Source organism: Crocuta crocuta, unplaced genomic scaffold (assembly GCF_008692635.1).
Source record: "Crocuta crocuta isolate KB4526 unplaced genomic scaffold, BGI_CrCroc_1.0 scaffold124, whole genome shotgun sequence".
Lineage (NCBI taxonomy): Eukaryota > Metazoa > Chordata > Mammalia > Carnivora > Hyaenidae > Crocuta > Crocuta crocuta.
The window spans coordinates 8,793,427-8,819,001 of NW_027551573.1; the positions used below are offsets into that span (position 1 = coordinate 8,793,427).

General features: G+C 52.6%; 1 protein-coding gene across 2 annotated transcripts in view; it reads left to right on the plus strand.

Annotated features, from left to right (window-relative positions):
- The window catches only part of ZNF423 (zinc finger protein 423), a 325,192-nt gene that overhangs the window by 185,966 nt on the left and 113,651 nt on the right, over positions 1-25,575 (plus strand). The window contains exons 4-5 of one of the 2 annotated variants that reach the window (XM_077751410.1): positions 278-3,492; positions 10,596-10,680. In XM_077751410.1, coding sequence (XP_077607536.1) covers positions 278-3,492; positions 10,596-10,680 — 3,300 coding nt within the window. The remainder of the gene's footprint in view (positions 1-277; positions 3,493-10,595; positions 10,681-25,575) is intronic. The other variant, XM_077751409.1, reaches the window with a different exon arrangement.

Here is a 25,575-nt window from a genome sequence, read left to right on the forward strand (position 1 = left end):
CGGGGCGTATGGCGTCCAGCGAGGCCCAGGCAGGTGGTGCTGAGGAGAAAGGCCTGTCCCCTCTGTATCCTGCCACCCCTCTGACCCCCCCTCCCACCGACCGACGGTCCCCGTGTCCACTTGCTTCCGGCCCCCCGGCCTTGCTCCCCTGACTCCCCCGCAGCCGTTGGCCAGCTGCACAGCCTCAGCCCGCGAGCTGTCGGGAAGCTGGCTCTGCCCTTGTTTCTCGGCGGCCCTGGGAATTGCCTCTAATCTCCTTTCCGCCTTCCCCCTGCAGATGGTGACGACGACCCGCAACTCTCCTGGGTGGCCTCGTCTCCCTCCAGCAAGGATGTTGCATCACCCACGCAGATGATCGGAGATGGGTGTGACCTCGGCTTGGGCGAGGAGGAAGGGGGCACGGGCCTGCCGTACCCTTGCCAGTTCTGCGACAAGTCCTTCATCCGCCTGAGCTACTTGAAGAGGCACGAGCAGATCCATAGCGACAAGCTGCCGTTCAAGTGTACCTACTGCAGCCGTCTCTTCAAGCACAAGAGGAGCCGCGACCGGCACATCAAGCTGCACACGGGCGACAAGAAGTACCACTGTCACGAGTGCGAGGCGGCCTTCTCCCGCAGCGACCACCTCAAGATCCACCTGAAGACCCACAGCTCCAGCAAGCCCTTCAAGTGCACTGTGTGCAAGCGCGGCTTCTCCTCCACCAGCTCGCTGCAGAGCCACATGCAGGCGCACAAGAAGAACAAGGAGCACCTGGCCAAGTCGGAGAAGGAGGCCAAGAAGGACGACTTCATGTGCGACTACTGCGAGGACACCTTCAGCCAGACCGAGGAGTTGGAGAAGCACGTGCTCACCCGCCACCCCCAGCTCTCCGAGAAGGCCGACCTGCAGTGCATCCACTGCCCCGAGGTCTTCGTCGACGAGAACGCCCTGCTCGCCCACATCCACCAAGCCCACGCCAACCAGAAACACAAGTGCCCCATGTGCCCCGAGCAGTTCTCCTCGGTAGAGGGTGTCTACTGCCACTTGGACAGCCACCGGCAGCCCGACTCCAGCAACCACAGCGTCAGCCCCGACCCCGTGCTGGGCAGCGTGGCCTCCATGAGCAGTGCCACACCAGACTCCAGCGCCTCCGTGGAGCGCGGCTCCACGCCGGACTCCACCTTGAAGCCGCTGCGGGGCCAGAAGAAGATGCGGGATGACGGGCAGGGCTGGTCCAAGGTGGTCTACAGCTGCCCTTACTGCTCCAAGCGGGACTTTAACAGCCTGGCCGTGCTGGAGATCCACCTGAAGACCATCCACGCGGACAAGCCCCAGCAGAGCCACACGTGCCAGATCTGCCTGGACTCCATGCCCACCCTGTACAACCTTAACGAGCACGTGCGCAAGCTGCACAAGAACCACGCCTACCCCGTGATGCAGTTCGGCAACATCTCCGCCTTCCACTGCAACTATTGCCCCGAGATGTTTGCTGACATCAACAGCCTGCAGGAGCACATCCGCGTCTCCCACTGCGGCCCCAACGTCAACCCACCCGACGGCAATAACGCCTTCTTCTGCAACCAGTGCTCCATGGGCTTCCTTACGGAGTCCTCCCTCACGGAGCACATCCAGCAGGCTCACTGCGGCGTCGGCAGCGCCAAGCTGGAGTCCCCGGTCGTGCAGCCCGCGCAGTCCTTCATGGAGGTCTACTCCTGTCCCTATTGCACCAACTCGCCCATCTTCGGCTCCATCCTGAAGCTCACCAAGCACATCAAGGAGAATCACAAGAACATCCCGCTCGCCCACAGCAAGAAGTCCAAGGCGGAGCAGAGCCCGGTCTCGTCCGACGTGGAGGTGTCCTCCCCGAAGCGGCAGCGGCTCTCGGCCAGCGCCAACTCCATCTCCAATGGCGAGTATCCCTGTAATCAGTGCGACCTCAAGTTCTCCAACTTCGAGAGCTTCCAGACCCACCTGAAGCTGCACCTGGAGCTGTTGCTGCGGAAGCAGGCATGCCCCCAGTGCAAAGAGGACTTTGACTCCCAGGAGTCCCTCCTGCAGCACCTGACGGTGCACTACATGACCACGTCGACCCACTACGTGTGCGAGAGCTGCGACAAGCAGTTCTCCTCCGTGGACGACCTGCAGAAGCACCTGCTCGACATGCACACGTTCGTGCTGTACCACTGCACCCTGTGCCAGGAGGTCTTCGACTCCAAGGTGTCCATCCAGGTGCACCTGGCGGTGAAGCACAGCAACGAGAAGAAGATGTACCGCTGCACGGCCTGCAACTGGGACTTCCGCAAGGAGGCCGACCTGCAGGTGCACGTCAAACACAGCCACCTGGGCAACCCGGCCAAGGCACACAAGTGCATCTTCTGCGGGGAGACCTTCAGCACCGAGGTGGAGCTGCAGTGCCACATCACCACGCACAGCAAGAAGTACAACTGCAAGTTCTGCAGCAAGGCCTTCCACGCCATCATCCTGCTGGAGAAGCACCTGCGGGAGAAGCACTGTGTGTTCGACGCCGCCACCGAGAACGGCACGGCCAACGGGGTGCCTCCCGCCGCCGGCAAGAAGGCCGAGCCGGCCGACCTGCAGGGCATGCTGCTTAAGAACCCCGAGGCGCCCAACAGTCACGAGGCCAGCGAGGACGACGTGGATGCGTCGGAGCCCATGTACGGCTGCGACATCTGCGGGGCGGCCTACACCATGGAGGTCCTGCTGCAGAACCACAGGCTGCGGGACCACAACATCCGGCCCGGGGAGGACGACGGCTCGCGCAAGAAGGCTGAGTTCATCAAGGGCAGCCACAAGTGCAACGTGTGCTCGCGGACTTTCTTCTCGGAGAACGGGCTCCGGGAGCACCTGCAGACGCACCGGGGCCCCGCCAAGCACTACATGTGCCCCATCTGCGGCGAGCGCTTCCCCTCCCTGCTGACGCTCACCGAGCACAAGGTGACCCACAGCAAGAGCCTGGACACAGGCACCTGTCGCATCTGCAAGATGCCCCTGCAGAGCGAGGAGGAGTTTATCGAGCACTGTCAGATGCACCCCGACCTGCGCAACTCGCTCACGGGCTTCCGCTGCGTGGTGTGCATGCAGACGGTCACCTCCACGCTGGAGCTCAAGATCCACGGCACCTTCCACATGCAGAAGCTGGCGGGCAGCTCGGCCGCGTCCTCCCCCAATGGCCAGGGGCTGCAGAAGCTCTACAAGTGTGCCCTGTGCCTCAAGGAGTTCCGCAGCAAGCAGGACCTGGTGAAGCTCGACGTCAACGGGCTCCCCTATGGCCTCTGTGCCGGCTGCATGGCCCGCAGCGCCAACGGACAGGTGGGCAGCCTGGCCCCGCCCGAGCCCGCCGACCGGCCCTGCGCCGGCCTCCGCTGTCCGGAGTGCAGCGTCAAGTTCGAGAGTGCCGAGGACCTGGAGAGCCACATGCAGGTGGACCATCGCGACCTCACGCCGGAGACCAGTGGGCCCCGGAAAGGCGCCCAGACGTCGCCAGTGCCCCGGGTAAGAGGCTGCCCTGCTCCTTGGGGCTCCCCCTGAGCTCTGTGTCTCCTGGTGTCGGTCCCTTTAGCAGCCCGGAGAAGCAGTGCAGTCGTGCAGCCGCCAGGCAGGTCCGCTTTGCGGGAGACTCCGAGGCCATCCCCAGGGTTGCCATTTCCCTCAGCCGTGTGACATGGTAGATGTTATTTCTCTCTCTCAGCCTCGTTTGTCAAGTGCTCACCTGTGAAAGGGGAAGGACAACTGGACTTCACGGGATTGCTTTTGGGGACCTGTGATGTCACATGGGTAAAGGGCCTGACGCACTGGCTGACACACAGCAAATGCTCCTTCCGTGTGGCTGTCGTCTTTCTTACAGATGTGAGGTGGACTCATTCACTTGCTTGCTGAGGCTCTTTGGGCAAGTCCCTTTGCTTTCTGGACTTCAGATTTAGGAATCTTTTGGTAGTCCATAGAGCTAATATCCACACACAGGGCTCAGGACTTGCACTCAGTTAGGGCCTGATCATGTGAGCTGTGATCACCAGGTCATCATCAACAGTACATCATTATAGTTGTGCGGCTGCTGGTGCCTGGAAGTCCTTAGGGATGGATCCCGTTACTGTTCTCATTAGTGACGGACTGACTGATTCATTCATTCATTCATTCATTCATTCATTCCTCAGATTTGTCCTGAGCACCGAGTATGTGCCTGGTAGTCAAGGAGGGTCAGAAATGGACCCTTCCTTGGGGGCTTCCAGACTAGGGGAGATCACAGGCCCCTAACTGGTAGGTTTCAGCGACGCAGGGGCAGTTCGGGCTCCGAGAGGGTCCACATGGGCTCTGGGTGCCAAGGCCAAGGAGCACCTGATGGCGGGCCCAGAGCCTGCCTGGCTCTTGGACGTCTGGCAGTCAGGCCCGGGGTTCCTACTGAGTCTGTTGTCTGTTTCCAGACTGAGGAGGTGCCAAGTGGGTCTCGGGAGTGTCTTTCCCTTGAGGGCCGCTGCTGGCGCCGTGGGTGAGGAGGCGGGATCTGGGGAAGGACCACCTGCTGGAAGAGAGGGATGTAGCTGAGGGGGTTTCACTGTGGGGTCAGAGCTGGGGTCAGAGCTGGCTCTTGGGACTCTGGGATTTTGAGGGTGAGGAGAGGGAAGAGGGGCTGGAGGAGAGTCAAAGGAGACTCTCCAGTGGAAGGGACACGTTGGGGGCCCACTGGCCCGGCTCCCCACTGAGGCCCAGTGGGTCGACGGCCTGTCCATGTTGCCCTGGCTGGAGAGAGAAACTCCTGACTGAGAGCAGAGCTGGGCGTTCTGCTGGGGGCCTGTGGCCTGTTCTCAAAGGCCTATCTGGAGTGGAGAGCTTCCTTTTGGGCCTGTAACACCTCACCCTCTCAAGGTTTTGGACTGAGCCAGGTCTCTGGAGAAGGGTCCCATAGGTCATCTCTCAAATGACCTGTGACTTCCTGGGCACCGGCCCCGGTCACCACTGCTCAGCTCTGCCCAGTCTCGGCTTGCTGGCTGGCCAGTGTAGGTGGATGGGGAGCCTTTGGGCCCTGGAATCAGATGGGCTTGGTTAAAATCTCCCTCCTCCAGGACCCACCAGGGATTTGGTCTCTGCAGGCCTCTGTCCTCTCCTGGAAAGCCAGAGAGCAACAGTAATAGCAGTAGTAACAGTGTCTATCTCCAGAGTTGACATCACCTGGGAAGCACTGGGGGGCCATTCTGATTTTATTGTTTGTTTGTTTTGTTTTTGTTTATTTACTTTGAGAGAGAAAGCGAGCAGGAGAGGGGCAGAGAGAGTGAGAGAGAATCCCAAGCAGACTCCATGCTGTCAGCACAGAACCCCATGCAAGGCTCAGTCTCACAGAGTGTGAGATCAAAACCTGAGCCGAAACCAAGAGTCAGAGGCTTAACCAACTGAGCCACTCAGGTGCCCCCCATTCTGGGTTTTTAAGGAGCATCTGCTCTGATGGCCCCTCATCTGTTGTTAAATATTGTGTTTTACGCTGAGGTCTACATGAGCAGAAGTGCTAGACACACAGTGAACATCACTATTTCTCCCGTTTATAATCATAGCTGCCACTTACGGAGCGATAAGGATGTGCTGAGCACTTTACATCTATACTGTGACACTGTCTTTACAGACAAAGAAACGAGGATACAGGACGGGTTGTCATTAGGCCCCAGCTTTCAAGAGGCAGAGAAGGGATCTGAACCCAGGTAGTGTGGTGCCACAGCTGACCTCTTGACCTGCATTCTGCCTGGCTCCTCCGGAGCCCCTCCTGGTTGCAGGCCGGGGTGGGGTCCAGGGTGGTCACCCCTCTCGTTCAGACCACGGGACAGTGTGGCAGGGCTGGGGCCCTGCGTGTCCTCCTTCCAGGTGCCCCCAGCCCCATCCCTGCCCTCCCACACTGCCCACCGTGGCTCTAGGGCTCCTGACAGCCCCGGGGCTGCCTCTTGAGCCTCCCGAGCCTTGGGCTGTTGGAGTTTCCCCCTCCTCAGCCTCTGCTCTGGATTGCACATTGCTGCCACTTCATAAAGCCCCTACTGTGTGGGCAAAGGCTCTTATGTCATTTCCATGACAACAACCTGGGAGCCTTGCGGTGACCTCTGTTTTGGCAAAGGTAATATCCAGGCTCAGAAAGGTGGGACCGGAGGCTCAGGGACGCACAGCTGTGCATGGCAGCTCAGGGATTCACGCCCGAGGGGGCTTGTTTTCTGGGAGCCCCTGCAGGCCTTCCTCTCCCTGTCCCAGGCCTTGCGAGAGAGGGGGGGGGCAGACAATCACAGCTAGAGACCTGGGCAGATGGGCCGTTTGCAGAAGGGAGCTAGACAAAGCCTGGACCGTCCCCAGTGAAGGCCCGGCCTCTGGGGCCTTGCCCCCTGCCTGGGCACGCCTGGGGGGCAGGGGCCCAGCTGTCTGTTTGCCCACCCTCCCTCCCCCAGGACTCACTCATGTAAGAGCAGACTCTGGGGGCTGTGCAAGGGCTTGGGGGCTGGCAGGCTGGGACCCTCGGGAGTGTATCCATAGCAACCAGTTCTCGGAGGACTGGGTTCCCGTGGGGCCGAGGCTGCTGTTGGCTGGAGCGTGAAGCGTTGAGGTTCCCTCCCCCCGCCCCCTGCCTGTGCTCTGCTTATGGGTAATAACAGCATCACCCCAACTCTGGGCCAGTGTTGGCAGACCCAAGCCTTCCATCAACTCCCCGGGTCCTCACAATGCCAGGTGGGGCAGACTGGGTGCTCTCACACTGTTTAGAGGCCTTGACGAGGCCACGCCAGCTTCCTGTCCCCTAGCCCAGGGCTGTTGAGTGTGTTCTGGGAAACAGAGCTGAGAAAGGGCTGCTCAGACACGGGCTCAGAGGCAGCCCTCCTGGCATCAAATCCCAGTCCCCTCGCCCAGTCGTGCAGGGCTCTGGCCAAGTGGTTTAGCATCTTCAGATTCCACTTTCTCCACCCTTAAAGTGGGGCTCACGGAGTGATTGAGAGTCTTCCAAATAAAGAGAGCGTGCACATAGTAGGCACTCAGGAAATGTGAGCTGCTGTCACAGTCATGGAAGTTCAGTAGCTATGGGCTGTCTCTCCTGTCTCTCCCTCGCTTCTCATCTCCTGTCTCTGCTGGTCTCAAGCGTGTTCTCCCTCGGACCAGGGCTCCTCTCTGAGGTTGCTGGGGGCTGCACCGGGGCAGGGGGCCCAGGAGCGCCATGGGTGGGACCCTGGGGAGGGGCTTATGGCACAGCAGGTGCTTTGAATGCCAAGTTCTGTCTTTCTGTAATTGTGTCTCCTGGTGGGGGCTGAAGCCCCAGAGGAGGAGGGGGTCTCTGGAGGATAGAGAGGGGGAGACAGCCCAGGAGGTGGTGAGAGGGTGAGGACAAGGTCCGACTAGGTTGCAGTTGGAGGGAGGCAGAGTGACAGAGTCCTCACCTGCTTGTGCCTCCACCGACAGGGAGGACCAGACGGCGCTGGCCGGGTGCATGCTGCCCTGGGCCTTGGGCACCCCTGGGTTTGCACTCAAGGCCAAGAGGGCCGTCTTTGTGTGTGTGTGTGCGGGGGTGGGGGTGGGGTCCTCTGGGTATAATGCACCTGCTTAGTGAACGTTGGTGCTGGTGAACCTGTGTATGTGGCAAGGTGTGGATGCACATGAGGGCACTTGGGGGTCTATACATGTGTCTGTGAGGGTGTGTATTGGGGGGGGTTTGTGTGTGTGCTTGTGTCACAGCTACTTGTGCAGCTGTGGGCACGTTCGGGCACGATGGATCCAGTGAGAGCTGAAAGCCTTCGTGTCCCGGGATGAGTTTGGATACGTCAACCTGTGTGAACTTGTGGTCCGTGAGGATGCCTCCGTTGCTCTGAGGGCGTTGTGTCCATGTGTCTGTGTTACAGGGAGCAGCTTGCTGTCTGTGATGGGGTTTGGGGGTCTTGTGTTTTGACAGTGAGTTGCGGCGAGGCAGTGTACGCATGTCTGTGTGTGTCCGCATGGGCGTGTCCGTGCCTGTCCCTGCGTGTGTGTGCGCGTGTACCCAGGCTCTTGTGGTCGGCAATGTCCCCTCCCTTGGGAGCCTTTTCCCCATCAGGAGGGGCCCAGTTATCACACAGTCTTTTTCCTGCCATGGAGGGGTGGCCACAAGGTGGAAGAGCCTGGGGGTAGCTTCTCATCCTGCCCACTTCATTTACCCGCTCCCAGGAGGAACAAGCAAAATCGCTTTGATTGTGGCTATTCCTCTGCACTGGCCTGGCCTGGCCGTGGCTGTGGCCTCCACAGACTTCCAGCCGGCAGGCCTGCCCTGAGCTTCCTTGGTTTGGAGCTTCCTGGGTGTGCTTCCTTCTTGTATTGACTTCTTCTTTCTCCCTCCACTTCCTGTCTGACGGCAAGAGGGCTGGGGACACATGAGGAAAGCAATGAATGGAGAGACCCAAGATCATTGCTCTCCATGAGCAAGGACATGGAGTTGAGCTGAGATGGGGGCTTTGGGACTGTGCCATCCCCCCCCCCCCGAAGATCTTAGGCCTTGCAGTCTCTTCTGACCTGAATGTCTCCTCTGTCTGTCGTGAGGCCAGAATCTCCAGCCCTGTCCTACTTCCTGACATGTCCTCCAGCCTCACGCCATACTTCCTGGCATTTCCATGCAAAATGCCTGCCTCTGGGCCACTGCTCTGAACCCCTAGGTCTTCTGAAACACTGAGGGAAGGGCCCTAGTCTTATTGGAGCGAGTCCTGGAGGCTGAGCGAGGAACCGAAGCTCCCAGCACCAGCTAGGACAGTTGTTTCCTCATTGATTCGTGCCACAAGCATTTGCTCAGGACCAATAACAATTGTAATACAAGTGAAGTAATTATTAGGCACTCCCTCTGGGCCAGGCCCTGTGCTGGGTGGTGAGGATCCAGGATACAGAAGGCCTCTTTGGTTCTCTTTGCTCCTTCTGCCCTAGGAAAGTGCTTTGCAACATATTTGCAACTTGGCTCATTTGTTCAACAAATGCTTCCCACCTACTTCGTCTCTGCTGGCCGTGGGATCTCACAGGTGGACAAAGCGCGTCCTGGCCCTCTGGGTGCTCACGATGCAGTGGGGGCGCAAACAAGTCAATTAGCCATGACAAATCCGTGTGCTGATTAACTGGATGCTTTAAGCATAAGCTCAGGGGCTTGGGGAGCCCCTGAACTCATCCTGCGGTGGGAAGAGGAGGCTTCTCAGCAGAGGTGACCTTTGAACGGAGTCCTCAGGATGGAAAGGGTCCTCCGAGTGGAGGAGACAGTGTGGGCAAAGCCCTGGAGGTGGGACCATTCCTTGAGGGAAACTGCACATGTGGTCCGAGCCACCCCCGGAGCTGAGGCAGCTGAGCCCCCTGGTGGTTCATCCTGGCTGTCTGGCTGAGGGTGAGGCCTGAGTGTTCCATCAAGATATCTGAAGCCCTGCCCCCTTTGCCAGAGGTGGGGGGTGGGGGGAAGGTCTCATCTCAGACCAGAGCTGAGGTGTTCTTCAAAAAGCTTGGATATTTTGGATCCCAATACCACCCTGTCCCCTTCATAAAAACCCACAGCCACAGACTCCCCCCCGCCCCCCAGACAATACCACCCCTGTCCAAAGGAGGCTGTTTTCACAATCATCCATCCAGGCTTAGTTGTTGAGAATGAGTTGCAGTCTTTGGAATGGGTCTTCAAGAAGCTCTGAAGCTTCTAATAGTTTCCATTTTCCTCCTCCCCCCTCCTAAGGGCAGCTGGTATTAGCTTCCTACGTGTGGAAGCCAGCTGTAGGATCAGCAGCAGCCTCGTGTGCCTAGGACAAGTGAGGAATTCTTCAGTTACTTATCAGCACCAGGACTGGCAGAAACAGTATCCCCTGCTCAGCCACGTGGCCCTTGGGGTGGGGAAAGAGATAGAATAGTTGGATGGGAGGAAAGATAGATGTATGGTTGGATAGGTGGATGGGTAGATAGTGGATAGGTAGATGGATGCAGGAGATGACAGAAAGATGGATAAACAGGGTGGATGAATGAATAGGTGGATGGGTAGATAGTGGATAGGTAGATGGATGCAGGAGATGACAGAAGGATGGATAAACAGAGGGTGGATGAATGAATAGGTGGATGGGTAGGTGTGTATATGTAGATGGCTGATAAGATAGGTAGGTAGATTGATGGGTAGACAGGTGTGTGTGTGTGTGTGTGTGTGTGTGTGTGTGTGTAGACAGTGGGTAGGTAGATGCATGAATGGTGGGTAGACGGATAGGTGTGTGTGTGTGTGTGTGTGTGTGTATACAGTGGGTGGGTAGACGGATGAATGATGGGTAGATGAATGGATGAGTGGATAGATTTGAGCATGCTTCAAGAAGGGCAGCCTCCTTCACCTTCCTTTCCATGGTTATACTGTGTACTCTCACCTTGGGATGGTGACTCCCATCATGGCAATTTCCCCGGATGTAACGGGGCAGCAGCCCCCTTTGCAATGCAGCCTAGTCCCCTGCGACAGGTTGGAGAGCTGGCTTTGGAGGCCGGTGGGAAGAGAACGGCCAGGAGAGAACTGGGAGGGGACCAGAGCCATTCTGGATAGACTTGAGTGAGGACCTCCAGGCACTTTTGCTTTCTGCTCTTTTCCACTTCCTGACTATCTAATTCCTTTCTTTTTGGCTTCCAAACAGAAAAAGACATACCAGTGCATCAAGTGCCAGATGACCTTTGAGAACGAGAGAGAGATCCAAATCCATGTTGCCAACCACATGATTGGTAAGAGAGCATTTCCTCCCACCCATGCTGGGGCCACTCATCGGGCTTTGAAATTTGTGGTTCCAATCATCATTTTGTTGCTTTTAGGGCAAAAGACGGAGTCACTGCTGCCGTTTCTGAGACATTTCAAATGAGAGTAAAATGTAAGAGCTGTAGCTCTATTCACATTACAATCAAACTTCTGACAATCTCTTCCATTTCCCAGCATAAATTTCCCTCCATTTCTGAAACGAAGTGCTTTCCAGTTGTCAAGCACTCAGGGGCAATTATGCTTCAATTTCATATGTCATGACATTAAATAGATTTAACTGCTCACATTTCCTCACTAAACGTGGTGAATTCCTCAGGCACATTGTCAAAACAGAATGCTTACAAAGTTATTTCACTACTTTTCCCATTCTTCTTCAAGTGGTTTTGGACCTTGGAAAATTCAGCCTTTCCAGAAGGGAAACTTTCAGTGTGCCTTAGTGTTGTCCCCTCTTGGCCTGAAGTGCAGAGGGAAGTTGTGATTGTGAGGTCTTACGTGCCTTACGTGGATGGGTGTGGTCTCGCCGGCAGCGGGGGACGCCCCCCGTGTAAGGGGGAGCACAGATGGATTTCTGGTGAGCATGGAGCTAGCCTGGGGGTGGGGGACTGAGGGCTTTGGGAGCTTCCAGAATCCTCGTGCCCTGGGTCTTTGGTGGAAGTATGATCACCTTCTCCAAGACCCTTGCAGTCTGAGAAGTGAGGCTTCAAGCATGTGTTGGGCATCCTGACCCTTCACCTCCTCTAACATCTTTTTATTATAGTCTTAGAAACAGCCATGCCGACTGAGTACTGTTTTACAAAACTCTTAATTGCATGCATTCAAAAACACTCATTAACTGTGCCGCTCAATGAATTCTTAGGAACCGAGCACAACTGTGTAACCAATACCCAGCCGAGGACGCAGACCATTTCTGCATCCCAGAAGTCCCCTGCTGGCCCCTCCAGCCCCTCCCTCCACCAACGAAATGTTGTCACCATCCTGATGTTGATGGCACAGGGGTTTTGTTTGTTTTTTTTTTTTTNGAGCATATAGTCTCTGCTCATTTGTGTCTGGTACCTTTCCTTCTTTCATGTTAGTGCCTATATTTGGACATTGCCCCATCTCACTGGTATATGATATTCTGTCACGTGAACACATTACCATTTATCTTGTCTATTCTACTCTTATTTTTCTTCTTTTCTTTTTGAGATAAAGCGAGAGCATGAACAGGGGAGGGACTGAGGGAGAGGGAGACAGAGAATCCCACGAAGGTTCCATACCCAGAATGGAGCCCGATACACGGCTCGATCCCACAATTGTGAGATCATGACCTGAGCCAAAATCAAGAGTTGGACGCTTAACCGACTGAGTCACCCAGGTGCCCCTTGTCTGTTCTATTCCTGATGGGCACCTTGGTTATTTTCATCCTGGAGTTGTTTCCGATAGCGTACTGCTGTGGGCATTGCTAGCATATGGTTTTTGGTGAACACGTGCATATGATTTTAATGGGAATATTGGTAGGGCTGGAATTGGTGGGCTATGTAGGATACGAGGAGGCTCACCTTCAGTAGATATGGACTAGATTTCCCAGGCAGCTGTATGAAATTATGCTCCTGTGGGCAATGTATGAGAATTCTCCACGGCCGGGCCGCCATCCACGTTCTCCGCAAAAAGAGCGATTGCCAAGCTGCTTTTCTAGTGAAGCTGCGCCCGGAGAGGACCATGTTCTGGTCCCCACCCAGCTGCAGCCTTGGCGGGCTCCGTGAGTTTGGGGGCCCAGTGTCCCGGCGATTCAGGGTGGTTCCCCGGAAGGCGCTGGCCCTGACTGTGTGCGTGGTGGGGCTCTCCCAGCGGTGAGCGGACACAGGGAGCTGACGAGGGGCAGGTAGGGCCCTGCGAGTTCAGCCTGACAGGGAGATTGGTGGCTTTTTAATTTCTTCTGTTTGAAAGCCCCCTGCTGAAGTAGAAGAAGGAAACTAGACTGTCAGTCACTGGCTGCTGAGAGCGCTTTCATGGGAGTGTCAAGGAGGTAAAGATGAAGATATCTAAAAATGTTTGCTTTTGTAGCAGGTGTTAATGTGTGTGCCTGTTTGTAAGCATGAAGGGCGAGAGCCTGGCTAATTGGACCGCAGTGATTTCAAAGGTGCTCCCCCCCACCCTCCACCTTTCCTTCTGTGCTGAGCCTGGAAGCTGTGTGTCCTCAGGTGGAAGGCAAGGGGTGGGGGTGCTCCTAACTAGAAGGTGGGCGGTGGAAAACGGGGGGTTTGGGGGACCTCCAGGCCTTTGTGTGAGCAGAGCGCCGGGCTCCCGAGAGAGGCAGTCCCGTCAGGTGGCTGGACAGGGCTCCTCACCTGAGCTGACTCTGCCATGCTGCGAGCTGGCCTGGTTCCCAGGACGCGTGGGGAGCAGGCAACAAGGAGCTGTGGGTCTCTGAGCCTGGGAGTCCGAGTGAGACGTTCATGCAGCTGTAGAGAGTGGCACCGTGCAGGGCCACCTTGTGAGACGTGGGCTGGGGCTCCCGATGTGAGCCCTGCCTTGGGTGGCGGGGTGGCCCCTCCTCTTGCTCTGACTGCCCTCCCCCCCGGCTTGCCCTCCCCTGGCCTCACCACCCCCATCTATCAACGGGCACCTGCTGCATGTCGAGTGCTGGGGTGGCCCCTCAGGTGGTAGAGGGAGGAGGGGCGCCCTCCCCGCCTGCAGAGACCTTACGGCACCTTGTGGCAGACGCTGCAGCACACACGTCATGCAGCGAAAGGAGGGCTCACTGGGTGAGGGCGCTGTAGCAGCCACCATGCATGGAGCCCACCACATGGCAGGCACTCACCCTTCATCTCATAGAGGAGCTTTAATGACTTATCCTCGTTCTTCCAGAGAGGAAGTAGCAGAACCAGAGTCTGAATACAGCTGGGCTCTCTCCACTGCGTCACAGTCCCTGCCAGGGTCTGTGGTGGGAGAGACCCAGCGCTGCCCTCAGGTCCCCTGCCCGCAGGGGAAGCTGATGACGTCTGGGTGCAGGGAGGTTGATGAGAACGGAGATCAGGGAACAAGGGCCGCTGGATCCAGAGGCCTGTCAGAAAGGCCTGGGTGTTGAAGGATGAAGAGGAGTTTTCTCTGTGGCAGGCCCATCCCTGGCAGAGGGAACAGCCTTGACAAGGAAGGACAGTCACAGAGGACAAGGGCCGTGGAGGACTCAGCAGAAGGAGGTGCTTGAAGGATGAGCTGGTGGACCGAGAAGGTGGAGAGCAGTGTCTGTGGGAGCACCGTGGGGTGAGCAAGGCTCAGAGACAGGAGCAGAGGAGGGATTTTGAGGGCTGGAGGAGCCCAACCTGGCTGGGATGGAGGCATCTCGTGTGGTAGCATTATGGGCAGTGAGGGTGGGGAGGTAGCTTGGGGCCAAGCCAGAGAGGGCCTTGATGCCAGGTAAAGGGATTTGAGTTTGGACTTGACCCTGAGGGCCAGGGTTCAAATCTGGGGGTCCGTTGGCTGATATTGTATTGGGCTTCTCTTGAAAAACCAGAGGAGGTGACAGCCAGGGCCCTGAGTTCCCATGTGGCACAGCTGACGAGCTGGGCAGCAGCTGGGGTTATGTGTTCCCAGGCCCCACGGCCCCACCCATCCTTATTATATTTTGGGGCACTTTGTTCGTTTGTGCCCCCAGCCTCGTCCCTGTTCAGCTTAGGCACTAGGGAGCCATCAAAGGTTTTGGAGCAGAGAATGGCCTGGATGTTGCTGAGTAGGGAGATTAATCTGGCTGCGGTGTTGAGGGAAGATGATGGAAGAGAACAGAGACGCGCCTGGTCTGGTCCAGAGATGAGGGGATGAGGCTGGGAGAGAAAAGAGGAAGGAGGTGAAAGAACTTAGATTTGGTTTGTGCTATGGGCCGGGTTGGCCCCGGTGACTAGGAGGAGGTGGCCGGGGGCAACGGTGAGAGCTGAGTGGAAGAGTGTGGATCCAAAGTTCCGGTCAGAACTGTCGGGGCCCAGTGTCCCTGTGGACAGCTTCCCCTGCTAAATATCGCGAGGCCAGAGTGGATGCCTGGAGCTGCTGGGGGTAAAAGCCCCCCCTTAGTGGCACCGAGGGGACTCAGCGGGTAGAAGTTGCACTGTTCAGCTTGGCGGCCTTCTCATAAACTCGGGACACTGGGGGGGTCTGAGGCCGGCCTCCTGGGGGGACCCTGACTGCTGGAGACCTTCCCTGGGGGGATGCTAAACTGGCCTTTTTATAGCGGGGGGCCTCATCGCGGCTTTGCAGCCTCCAGCCCCTGGCAGTTATGATGACTCGGGGACACGTCTCCTTGGAAACATTTTCCCGGCACCCTCTCCCGCCTGTGGCTGGTGAGGGAGTGATTTGGAGCCAATAGAAAGGCGAGGGTTTTTTGAAACCTTTTCAGCAGCAGGGTCTCCTTTGAAATCCCCTACCACCCCCATCCCCACAGGGAATGAGGCCCCCTCTCTGGGCTTCCCCCAGCTTTTGAAATGGTTTTAGATGCTCCCCTCCCCCAGCAGGCACATCAAAAACTTGGAGCGGGCGTTCTGCGGCCTCAGGGACGACCTGGCCCAGCCTGGCTGCCCTTGCCCACCATCCACTGCCCCCACATCTGGAAGGACGCCCCCCTCCTTGAACATGGCTCTGCAAGAGGCCCCCCCCTTGGGCTTCCTGTGGCCTGGCCCAGAGGCAGGGGCCCTTTCCTGTGGCTGGTAAGGGAGGAGTGCCTTCCTCTGTAAGTTGAACATGTATGCACAAAGCATGCATGGCCCTCCCGGGGCGCCTGAGGCCTCAGACCCCAAGGAGGCCGATTTGCTCGGGCAGGCCTGCCCTCTTCTCAGCTGCGTGTGGGTGTCTCTCCTCTCGGTTCCTGCCGGGTACGGCTCGATAAGGGGTCTGAGAACTTGTCCTTGAAATAACGAACTTGCTCTGACCCAGTTCGGCCCTAAGGGAGTGACTCAGCCTCCAGGCCCTGGTGTCCTTTACCCAGGGCGTCACGGGCCCCTGGGGGGGGCCCTGAGGAGGGTCAGGGCTGGGAAGGGACAGTCCTCAGGGAGCCTTGACAGGAACATTCACCCTCTATGTCCTTGGAACGGGTTGTGGACCCTCTGGCAGGCAGCCAGGCCAGAGCCTGGGGCCCGGTGGGGCATTAGGCATTCTGAGGATGTTGCTTTCTTGGTCACGTCAGCCCTGTTCCCTGGGTGCCTCTGAGGGGCTGAGCTTTGCTATCGGGGGTAAAGAAATGGAGGAGGGGTGAATCTGGAAGATTAGCTTCTCCTATCTCCTGCTCAGGACTTTTTTTTTTTTTTAATGTTTTATTTATTTCTAGGAGAGAGAGAGAGACAGCGTGAGCAGGGGAGGGTCAGAGAGAGAGGGAGTCACAGACTCCGAACAGGCTCCAGGCTCCGAGCTGGCAGTCAGCACAGAGCCCGACACGGGGCTCGAACCCACGAACGCGAGATCATGACCTAAGCGAAAGTCGGACGCTTAACCGACTAAGCCACCCAGGCGCCCCTCCTGCTCAGGACTTTAACATACCCCCAACATGCTGGGCTGGGGTCCTTGTCCATCATCCCCTTCTGAGCCCTTTCCCTTGCTGTGGCAGGATGAGCCCTGGTCCACCTGGGGAGAGAGAGAGAGAGACAGAGATTGTGTGTGTGTGTGTGTGGTGGGGGAGGGTCTTCTGTCTTCTAAGTCTTTATGAAGCACATCCCTGCAGACATATTGAAAGCCACCTCGCAGACCAGAGTACTTTCTGCTGCTGCTTGCATGGCCAGGACCCGTGTGAAGTCCTGGCCCTCAGTGTTTAGGAGCGGAAGGAAGGTCTGGGGTGGAAATCAGTGTCTCGCCCTCACACCAGGGAAATACAAAACCCCTCAAATACAGCTGAAGAGAAAAACATATGGAAAGGCTGAGGAGAAGGGTTGCTGTGGGCTGTGTGTCGTGAACACGTGCTGCTGAACGGGGCTGTGTTAAGCTCTGCATTGGTGCTTTTGATTCGGTAATGCCAGACTTAAAACATCTGTCTAACCTTCATACGTGTTAAAAATGTCTCCCTCTCCCCTCCGGAGATTACATTTCAAGTTCTGGAACTGCTCTGTCAGAATAGCAAGCCTATACGGACAGCTTATCATCCTGCCCTTGCTAATGTTTAGTTTGTCACAATCCCCAGAGCACCCCCTAAGGGTGAGGGGACTCAGTTTCCCTCACTTTGAACCTCAGTGTTTGGTGTAAGGAAACTGTTGATCAAGCACTTTGGTTTACAGAGGACCCGTTGGTTCTGGATTTTAAAATAATTGAAGTGTTCTCGTTTTCATAGGTTTCTTGCCTTTTTTTTTTTTTTTCCCCAAGAGGGGGAAAGTCCTCTGTAGGTGGGGCTTCCTCTGATAATAACCTCGGTTCAGTAAACATGATTGAGATCTTCAGGGTGCTTGGTAAGGAACCTCTCTACTCATTCAGTTGGGGAGATAACCCAAAAGGAAAAGTTCAGTGTCATGTCACAAGTGTGAGATATGGAAGCTCAAAGAACAGGTGTGTGTTGCTCAATCTGGATATCCAGCAAAACTTCCTGGAGGAGGTGACACCTAAGAAGATGGGGAGTAAGGGGAAAGGGACATTCCAGGCAGAGAAAACAGGTCTATGTAGTATGTCGGGAAATTATAGACAGTGTAGCGTTGCTTCCAGAAAAATCATGAGGTAGGAAGTGGGTGGATCATAGAAAAGACAGTTCAGTGGAGTTGGTGAGAGAAGATGGTTAGGAGGGTGTGGGTTTGAGAAACATTTAAGAGGCAAAACTAGCAGGATCGGGCAAAGTTGAATGGGTATGGGAAGGGGAGACATTTGGACTGACTTTAAGGTCTCAACGGACGAGGCATTGGGTGGCAGGTAGAAGATGATACCATGCCTGTGGAATAGGCAGCTGATGGGGGGAAGACAAAGAAGATGACCCTAAAAACGATCATAGAGGTGAGGCTTACTGAGTACCGGGCCCAGCTAGCACCTGCTGTTACACTCACCCCTATGGCTGATGGAGCACTATAGTTTCTCCCCTTCTGTACATGGGGTACCCCAGGCATTTGTCTGTTGTTAGTAAGTTGCAGAGGGGCATCTGAACACAGGCAGTGTGACTCCAGAGCCTGGAACCTCTGGCCCCTGCCCCTGAACGCCCATCACACTTGGTGGGCTTGAGTTCGTGCATGATGTGACCATGCACAAGATGCTCACGGGTGATCTGTGGGCTGGTGTCTGGCCGGCAGTTGGCCACATGGGCCAAGGGCTCAGGGGAGGGAGGACTGGACTGGGGAAGGGGTCTGGAAGCATCCATACAGGCTGAAGGCAGCTGGGAGGAGCGGGGTGTCATCCACGCCAAGATGGCAAAATGCTTCTGGGCAGCAGTGCAAAAAGCCACAGAGAGGCCCATGGGAGGGAGGCTGAAGAGGGTCTGTGGGACTGCCCTGGGCAAGAGCAGGGTCAGTAGAATCAGGTGGAGGAATGAGTTAAGGGGGGAGGGGAGACCAGAAGTGTAGCCTCGACTTGCTAGGTTCCAGGTTCGGAAGGGAGGGTCAGAAGCAGGAGCTAGAGGGAGCAGAGGGTCACAAGAAGCTTTTGCATTTTTTAAAAAAAATTTTTAATGTTTATTTATTTTTGAGAACAAGAGCAAGAGAGCGCATGAGCAGGGGAGGAACAGAGAGAGAAGGCAACACAGAATCTGAAGCAGGCACCAGGCTCTGAGCTGTCAGTGCAGAGCCCGATGCGGGGCTTGAACCCATAAACCGTGAGATCATGACCTGAGCTGAGGTTGGACACTTAACCGACTGAGCCATCCAGGTGCCCCAGCTTTTGCATTCTTAAGAGTGAGAGACCAGAGTACGTTTCTAGGCTAAGGGGAGAGCACCACTGGGGAGAGGAGGAGGAAGGATGGAGAGGACATACCAGTGTAGCCAGTCCTGGCAGGGCAGGGACTGGGGCGCCGGGACCATCTTGTGTGGACCAGCCCACAGGCACGGCCTTCTCTTCTTGCTCTCCGTTGCCATGGGCTTGGCAGCCTGTACTGTTGGGTGGACTTTGGTGAATGCCCTTTATGGTCATTTGGCTGCTTGGGAGCAGCTGATACATAAGCAATTTCCCTTGCATCTGGTTTTGGCTGAGCCTTCCTGAAGTGATGGCAGAAAACAAGTGTCCCCATGGCCAGTGGTGGCCCCAGGGCTTGGCCTCCTTTGCCCTGGGCTCCCAGTAGGTGCCAGAGCCTCACACTGGATCCCCTTCCTCATGTGTCTCTGGGGCCCAGTGGGGAGGGAGTGGGAGACCTCCTCTTCTGACTCTTCTGACTCCTCAGGGAAGGGTGGCCCTCACCGGCTCATTAGCCTGTTCTGGTTCTCAGCTCATCTGCCTGGGGAAGGGAGGTGGGGAGATGGGCAGCAGTTCCCCGGAGATACACAGTGTGCTGTGAACCTGACTTGGAGTGACAGCCCAAAGTCACTGATGGCAGCATTCGCTAAACAAAAACTCCTTTTGGAAGTTACTGATTTTAGTTTATCCAGTGGATCTGTATTAAGCACCAACTGTTTGCTCAGTCTGCTGTAGCTGTGACTAGTAATGAGAGACAGAGTGCAGGTGGGCGCACACACACACACTCAGGATATAGAACTGTATGGTCAATCAGTGGTTAAGAGCACTCCCAGCTCATAGCTAACAGAGTTATCTGCCTCAATGCTTTAGCTCCTCATTTCTAAAATAACCGCATCCTAATGGCATGCAGTAGTTTAGGCAGGTCTCGTTCAGTGGCAAGGCAGACCCAGCTCATACTGACTAACACATAAAAAAGAGAATTTCTGGCTCGTGTAACTGATAAGTCCCAAGATACCTTGGGTGAGAGCCTTCAGGCATGGTGGGATCCAGGGTTCCAATAAAGTCAGCACCAGTCTCTCTCTCTCAGCAATGCTTCCCCTGGTGCATGATGACAGCCAGCAGCTCTTGGTCCAGCAGAGAGGGGCATGTGCTTCCTCATCAGCAGAAAAGGTCTCAGGCAGGACCAAGGCTGATTGCCTCTAGAGGGTCCTGAAGCTGCCCATGAACTAGTCACTGCAGCCAGGGAGAGGGAGTAGGTGATTGTTCAGGCTAGCACCACCTGTCCATCCTGGGTGCTGAGGTGGGTCAGTGTCACCCCCCTGACCCCCAAGAATGGGAGTAGGGAGGGTTTTTTTTTTTAATGTTTATTTATTTTTAAGAGTGAGACAGAGCAATAAGCAGGGGAGGGGCAGAGAGAGAGGGAGACACAGAATCCGAAGCAGGCTCCAGGCTATCAGCACAGACCCTGATGCGGCACTCAAACTTACAAAACCATGAGGTCATGACCTAAGCCTAAGTCGGATGCTCATCGGACTGAGCCATCCAGGCGCCCCTAGGGAGGGTATTCTTGAAAAGAAAGGAAGTACCTATTTCCACAAGAAGGGGGCAGCACAAACAGAGACGGTCAGTACCCCTACTTTTGGTGGGCTGTTTGGAGGATTGAATGAGTTAAAATACGTGAAAAGTGCCCGGCACGCTCGCTGCCTGGCACATGTAAGTTCTCAGTCAGTGGTAATTATTAACATTAATATTATTAATATTATTACGAGTCCCTGTGGCAGGGACTAATTAAAGATAATGCTGAAGATAATGAAGACCATACTTGAGCCCTTGTTTAGAAAGGATAAACAGCCGCTCTGTGGCCATGCTAAGCCTATATCTCAGGTGCCAGCCCTTGGCAGTTCTGAGGATGCTGCTGAAGGCTTCCTGGAAGAAGAAGACTGGTCCTCTGCCTTTGTCAAGCTCTAAGGGGCTGTCCCTGCAGGATAGATCCCAAAGGAGTAGCTCCAGTCGGAATGATTTATTCATTTACTCCTTCATTCATGCAGTCCTTTTTTTCTTGCTTGAGCTCCACCTACATGCCCTACAGGCCCTAGGCATGGATGTCACAGCACGCAAAACAAAATCCTGTGATCCTGAAGCTAGTGGGGAGCAGATGGGTGTTAAAGAAGCAAACAGATAAGAAATCCTGACTATTCCAAATTGTAATAGATTCCTTGAGGAAAATAAGGGAGGGTCGTGGTGTGCGTGGGAGCAGGATAAAAAAACAGCCGGTTGGTGGTGGCCTGGCTGGGAGGGGACTTCCAAGCTGAGAGCCGAGTGCTTACAGAGCGTTGGTTCCTGTGAGATGCATGACCGTCCACTGGGCTAGACACTGGGGCCCGCTGATCTTCATGTCTGTCCCCTAGAGGAAGGGGGATTTTAAGGGGTTAGGGCCACCTCATGGTGAGAGGAGCCCCCCCTGCCTCTTAGAGGCCCCTTCTTGGATATGCCGTCAGGCTCCCGCCAGCCTGGAATGGCACCTGAAGACTCAAGTGTTCATTCCTCTGTCCTGGGTTTTGTGTGGACCACACACACAGGGTCACTTGACCAGCAGGAGCCCATAAACCCAGCAGCTGGGGGACCTCCCGAGCTAACTAACCTCTGCCTTCCCTGCTCCTGAGGCACTGCCCGGCCTGTGGTATCTGTGGTCCCTGGCATCCCTCTGCCTGCCCTCTGACCTCTCTCCTACAGCCCTTCTTTCACAACTCCCTGTGCCCACTCTGCCAGTCGCCTGTGTACTCTCCCTCCCTCCTTGGGTTTCCCAATTTTGCAAATAAAAACACAGAACGACTCGTTAAATTTGAACTCCAAATAAAGAACATGTAATTTTTTAGTCCAAGTGTGTCTCCAGTATTGTATGGGGCATACTTATGCTCAAATTTTTTTTGTGTGGTTTATTTGAAATTTAAATGTAACTGGCCTACCTCGTTTTACCTGGCAACACTCTGCATGCCTCAAGCGCATTAGCGTGGGGAACTGTGGCGGTTCCACCCACCTTCCCTTCTTTTAAAGCTCTTTTCATGGTCCTTTCTTCATCCTTTAAAGATTTTTTTAACTTAAAAAGTTAAGCTTTTCTTTTGAGGTAATTGTAGATTGACGCGGAGATTCACAGAGCGATCCCCTGTACCCTCTACCCAGTTTCCCCCAAGGGCAGTGGTTCACAAAAGGAGAGTGTGTCACAACCAGGATATTGGCATGGATCCGTTCAGGCTCTGGAAGGTTCTCATCGCCACCAGCACCCTTCATGCTGCCTTTTTATAGCCATAGTCACTTCCATTCTGCTGCAGCCCCTTCCTCAGCCCCTGGAAACCACTAATCTCTTCTCCATTTCTATAGTTTTGTCATTTCAAGACTGTTATAGGAGTGGAATCGTACGTAAGTTTTCATTACCTTTGGGATAGATGCTCAGGTGTGCAGGTGCTGCACATTTGACTTTTTAAAATTATTTTGTTTTGATTAATTAATTAAATTTAAACTTTTTATTAATTTTTTTTTAATTTGAGAAAGTGAGAGAGAGTGAGTATGCGTAGGGAAGGGGCAGAGAGAGGGAAAGAGAGGGAGAGAATCTTAGGCAGGCTCCATGCTCAGCACAGAGCCCATTGCAGGGCTTGATCTCATGACCCTGAGATCATGACCTGAGCTGAAATCAAGAGTCAGATGCTCAGCTGACTGAGCCACCCAGATGCCCAGCACATTTGACTTTTAAAGAAACTGCCAGACTGTTTCCTAGAGCGGCTGTGCCATATTACATTCCTATCAGCAACCTGTGAGACATCGAGTTTCTCTTCATCCTTGCCGGCATTTGGTTTGGCACCATTTTATATTGTAGCCAATCTGATAGGCATGTAGTGCTATCTTATTGTGGTTTTAATTCACGTCTCCCTAAGGGCTAATGATGTGGAACATCTTTTCACGGGCTTATTTGCCATCTGTTTATCCTTTTTGATGAAATACTTCTTCATATCTTTTGCCTATTTTTTAATTGGACTGTTTGCCTTTTTACTGTTGAGTTTTGAGAGTTCTTTATATATTCTAGATACTAGTCCATTGTTGGTTATGTGGTTTGCAAATACTTCCTCTCAGTCTGAGGCTTGTCTTTTCATCTTCTTGACAGACTTAACAGAGTATTTTGCAGAATAAAAGATTAAAATTTGACGATGTCTAATTTATCAGTTTTTCCTTTTATGGCTCATGCCTTTGGTGCCCAGTTTAGGAATTTGCCTAACCCTAGATCCCAAAGATATTTTTGCCTATTTTTCCCCAAAAACTTTTATAATTTTATATATCACATTCAAGTCCAAGATTCATTTTGAGTTAGTTACACAAGCTGTGACACTGGGTTGAACTCCTCTTCCTCCTCCTCCTGCACCTCCCCTTTCCCCCCTCCCCACTCCAAATGTCCAATTGCTCTTGCATCGTTTGTTGAAAAGACTGTAAGTCCTCCATTGAATTTTTTTGCACCTTTGTCAAATACCAGATAGGTATATTTGTGTGGATCTATTTCTGGATTCCATTGATCTATGTGTCTATCCCTCTGTTATATGACATAGTCTTGATTACTGTAGCTATAGAAGTTTTAAAATCAGATAGACTGAGTCCTTCTATTTTATCGTTCTTTTTCAAAATTGTTTTAGATATACTAGGTCCTTCGCCTTTCCATATAAATTTTAGTATAATCTTACCTACATATGCAAAAACTCTTGCTATAATTTTAATAAAAATTGTGTAAATCTGCATGTTGATTTGGGGAGAATTGACATCTACTATGTTGAGGGCTTCAATCCATGAACATGGTATATCTCTCAATGCATTTAAATCTTCTTTAGTTTCTTTTATTATTCTTTTTTAAAAATTTTTAAAAAATGTTTTTATTTCTGAGAGAGAGGAGCAGGGGAGGGTCAGAGAGAAAGGGAGATACAGAATCTGAAGCAGGCTTCAGGCTCTGAGCTAGCTATCAGCACAGAGCCCGATGCAAGGCTCAAACCCACGAACTGTGAGATCGTGACCTGAGCTGAAGTCGGACGCTTAACCAAGTGAGCCACCCAGGCGCCCCTCTTTTATTATTCTTTTGTAGCTTATAGCATGCTAGTCCTGTACATATTTTGATAGATTTACATCTAAATATTTCAGTATTTTTAGTGATTATAAATGGTATTTCATTTTTCACTTTGACGTTCTAGTATATAGAAATATAGTTGGCTTTTGAATGCTGATTTCTATACCACTTGACTTTGCTCAACTCAGTTGTAGGAATTTTTATTTCTATTTTTGTAGATTCCATGGAATTTTCTATATAATCATCTGGAAATAAAGGCAGTTTTATTTGTTCCTTTCTCTCTATGTTCCTTTTATTTCCTTTTCTTGCCCTTGCTTTGGTTAGAACTTTCAGCACTGTGTTGAGTAAAAGTGGGGACAGTGGATATTCTTGTGTTGTTTCTGAACTTAGGGAGAAAACACTCAGTCTTTTACCATTATGTGTAATAGTAGATACAGGTTATTTGTAGATAACTTTCAAGTTGAGGAACTACCCTTCTTTTTCTTTTTTCTTTCAGAGGTTTTATCATAAATGGGCATTGGGTTTTATCAAATAGATTTATGTTTTTTTAAATGCATCTGTTTATATGACAATGTGATTTTTTTCTGTTAATATAGTGGATTATATTGATTGATTTTTGAATATTGAAATAGTCTTGCATCCTTGGTATACACCCCTATTGACCATAGTGTATAATTATTTTCAAATATTGCTGAATTTTCTTTGCTAATATCTCATTAAATATATATTTTTTTGCCTGTATTTGTAAGGGTCGTTGACCTGCAGTTTTCTTTTGTTTTGACCTATCTGCCTGATTTTCATATTGGGCAATATTAACTTGATAAAATAAGTTTGAGAAGTAGTTCTTCTGTTTTCTGAAAGAAATTATGTAGAATTCGTGCTTATTCTTATTTAAACACTTGTTAGAATTCTCTAGTAAAATAACATGGTTTTGGAAAATTCCTTTAGGGAGTTTTTAATTATGAATTTGATTTCCTTGATAGTTTTAGGACTGTTCAAATTGTGTATTTCATGCTGGTTGAGTTGTGGTAGGCTGTGTTTTGCAAGGAATTGGTTTGTTTCACATAATTTGTCATATTTCTGTGTGCGCAGTTTTCATAGTAATATTCTCTTTTTATTCTTTTGATGTCTGTAGGATCCATAGTGATAGCTTCAGATTCATTTCTGATGTTGAGAACTTGTGCTTTGCCCCTTTTTTCTCTGTCAGTCTTGTTAGAAATTTGTCAATTTTATTGATTTCTGCAAAGAACGAACTTAAAAAAAATGTTTTATTATGTTTATTTATTTAGAGAGATTGAGAGGGGAAGGGGCAGAGAGAGAGGAGAGAGATGAAGCAGACTCCTCACTCAGCATGGAGCCTGATGCAGGGCTCGATCGCATGACTGCGAGATCATGACCTTGAGCCAAAATTAAGAGTTGAATGCTAACTTAGCCACCGAGGCACCCCTCAAAGAACCAGCTTTTAAAAATGGATTTTCAGTATTGGTTTTCTGTTTTCAATTTCATGATTTCTGCTCTTTATTTTTTCCTTCTTTCTGCTTGCTTTGAGTTTATCTTGCTCTTGTTTTTCTAGGTCTTTGAGGTGGAAGCTTAATGATTGATTTGAAACTTTTTCTCTTTTCTAATGTATGTATTTAGTGTTATAAAATTTCCTCTTAATATTGACTTAACTGTGCTCCATGAATTTTGATATGCTGTAGTTTTATTTTCACTTACTTCAATATATTTTATAAAATATTTCCTTTGTGCTTCATCTTTGACTCAGTATTTAGAAGTGCTTTGCTTAGTTTTCAACCGTTTGGAAGTTTTTCTGTATTCTTTTTTGTTACTAACTAGGTTGATTCCATTGTGATTGTAGAAAGCACCATGTATGACTTCAAATATCAATTCGTTTAAACTAGCTGAGATTTGTTTTATGACACATGACTCATCTTGGTATATGTTCTCTAGGCACTTG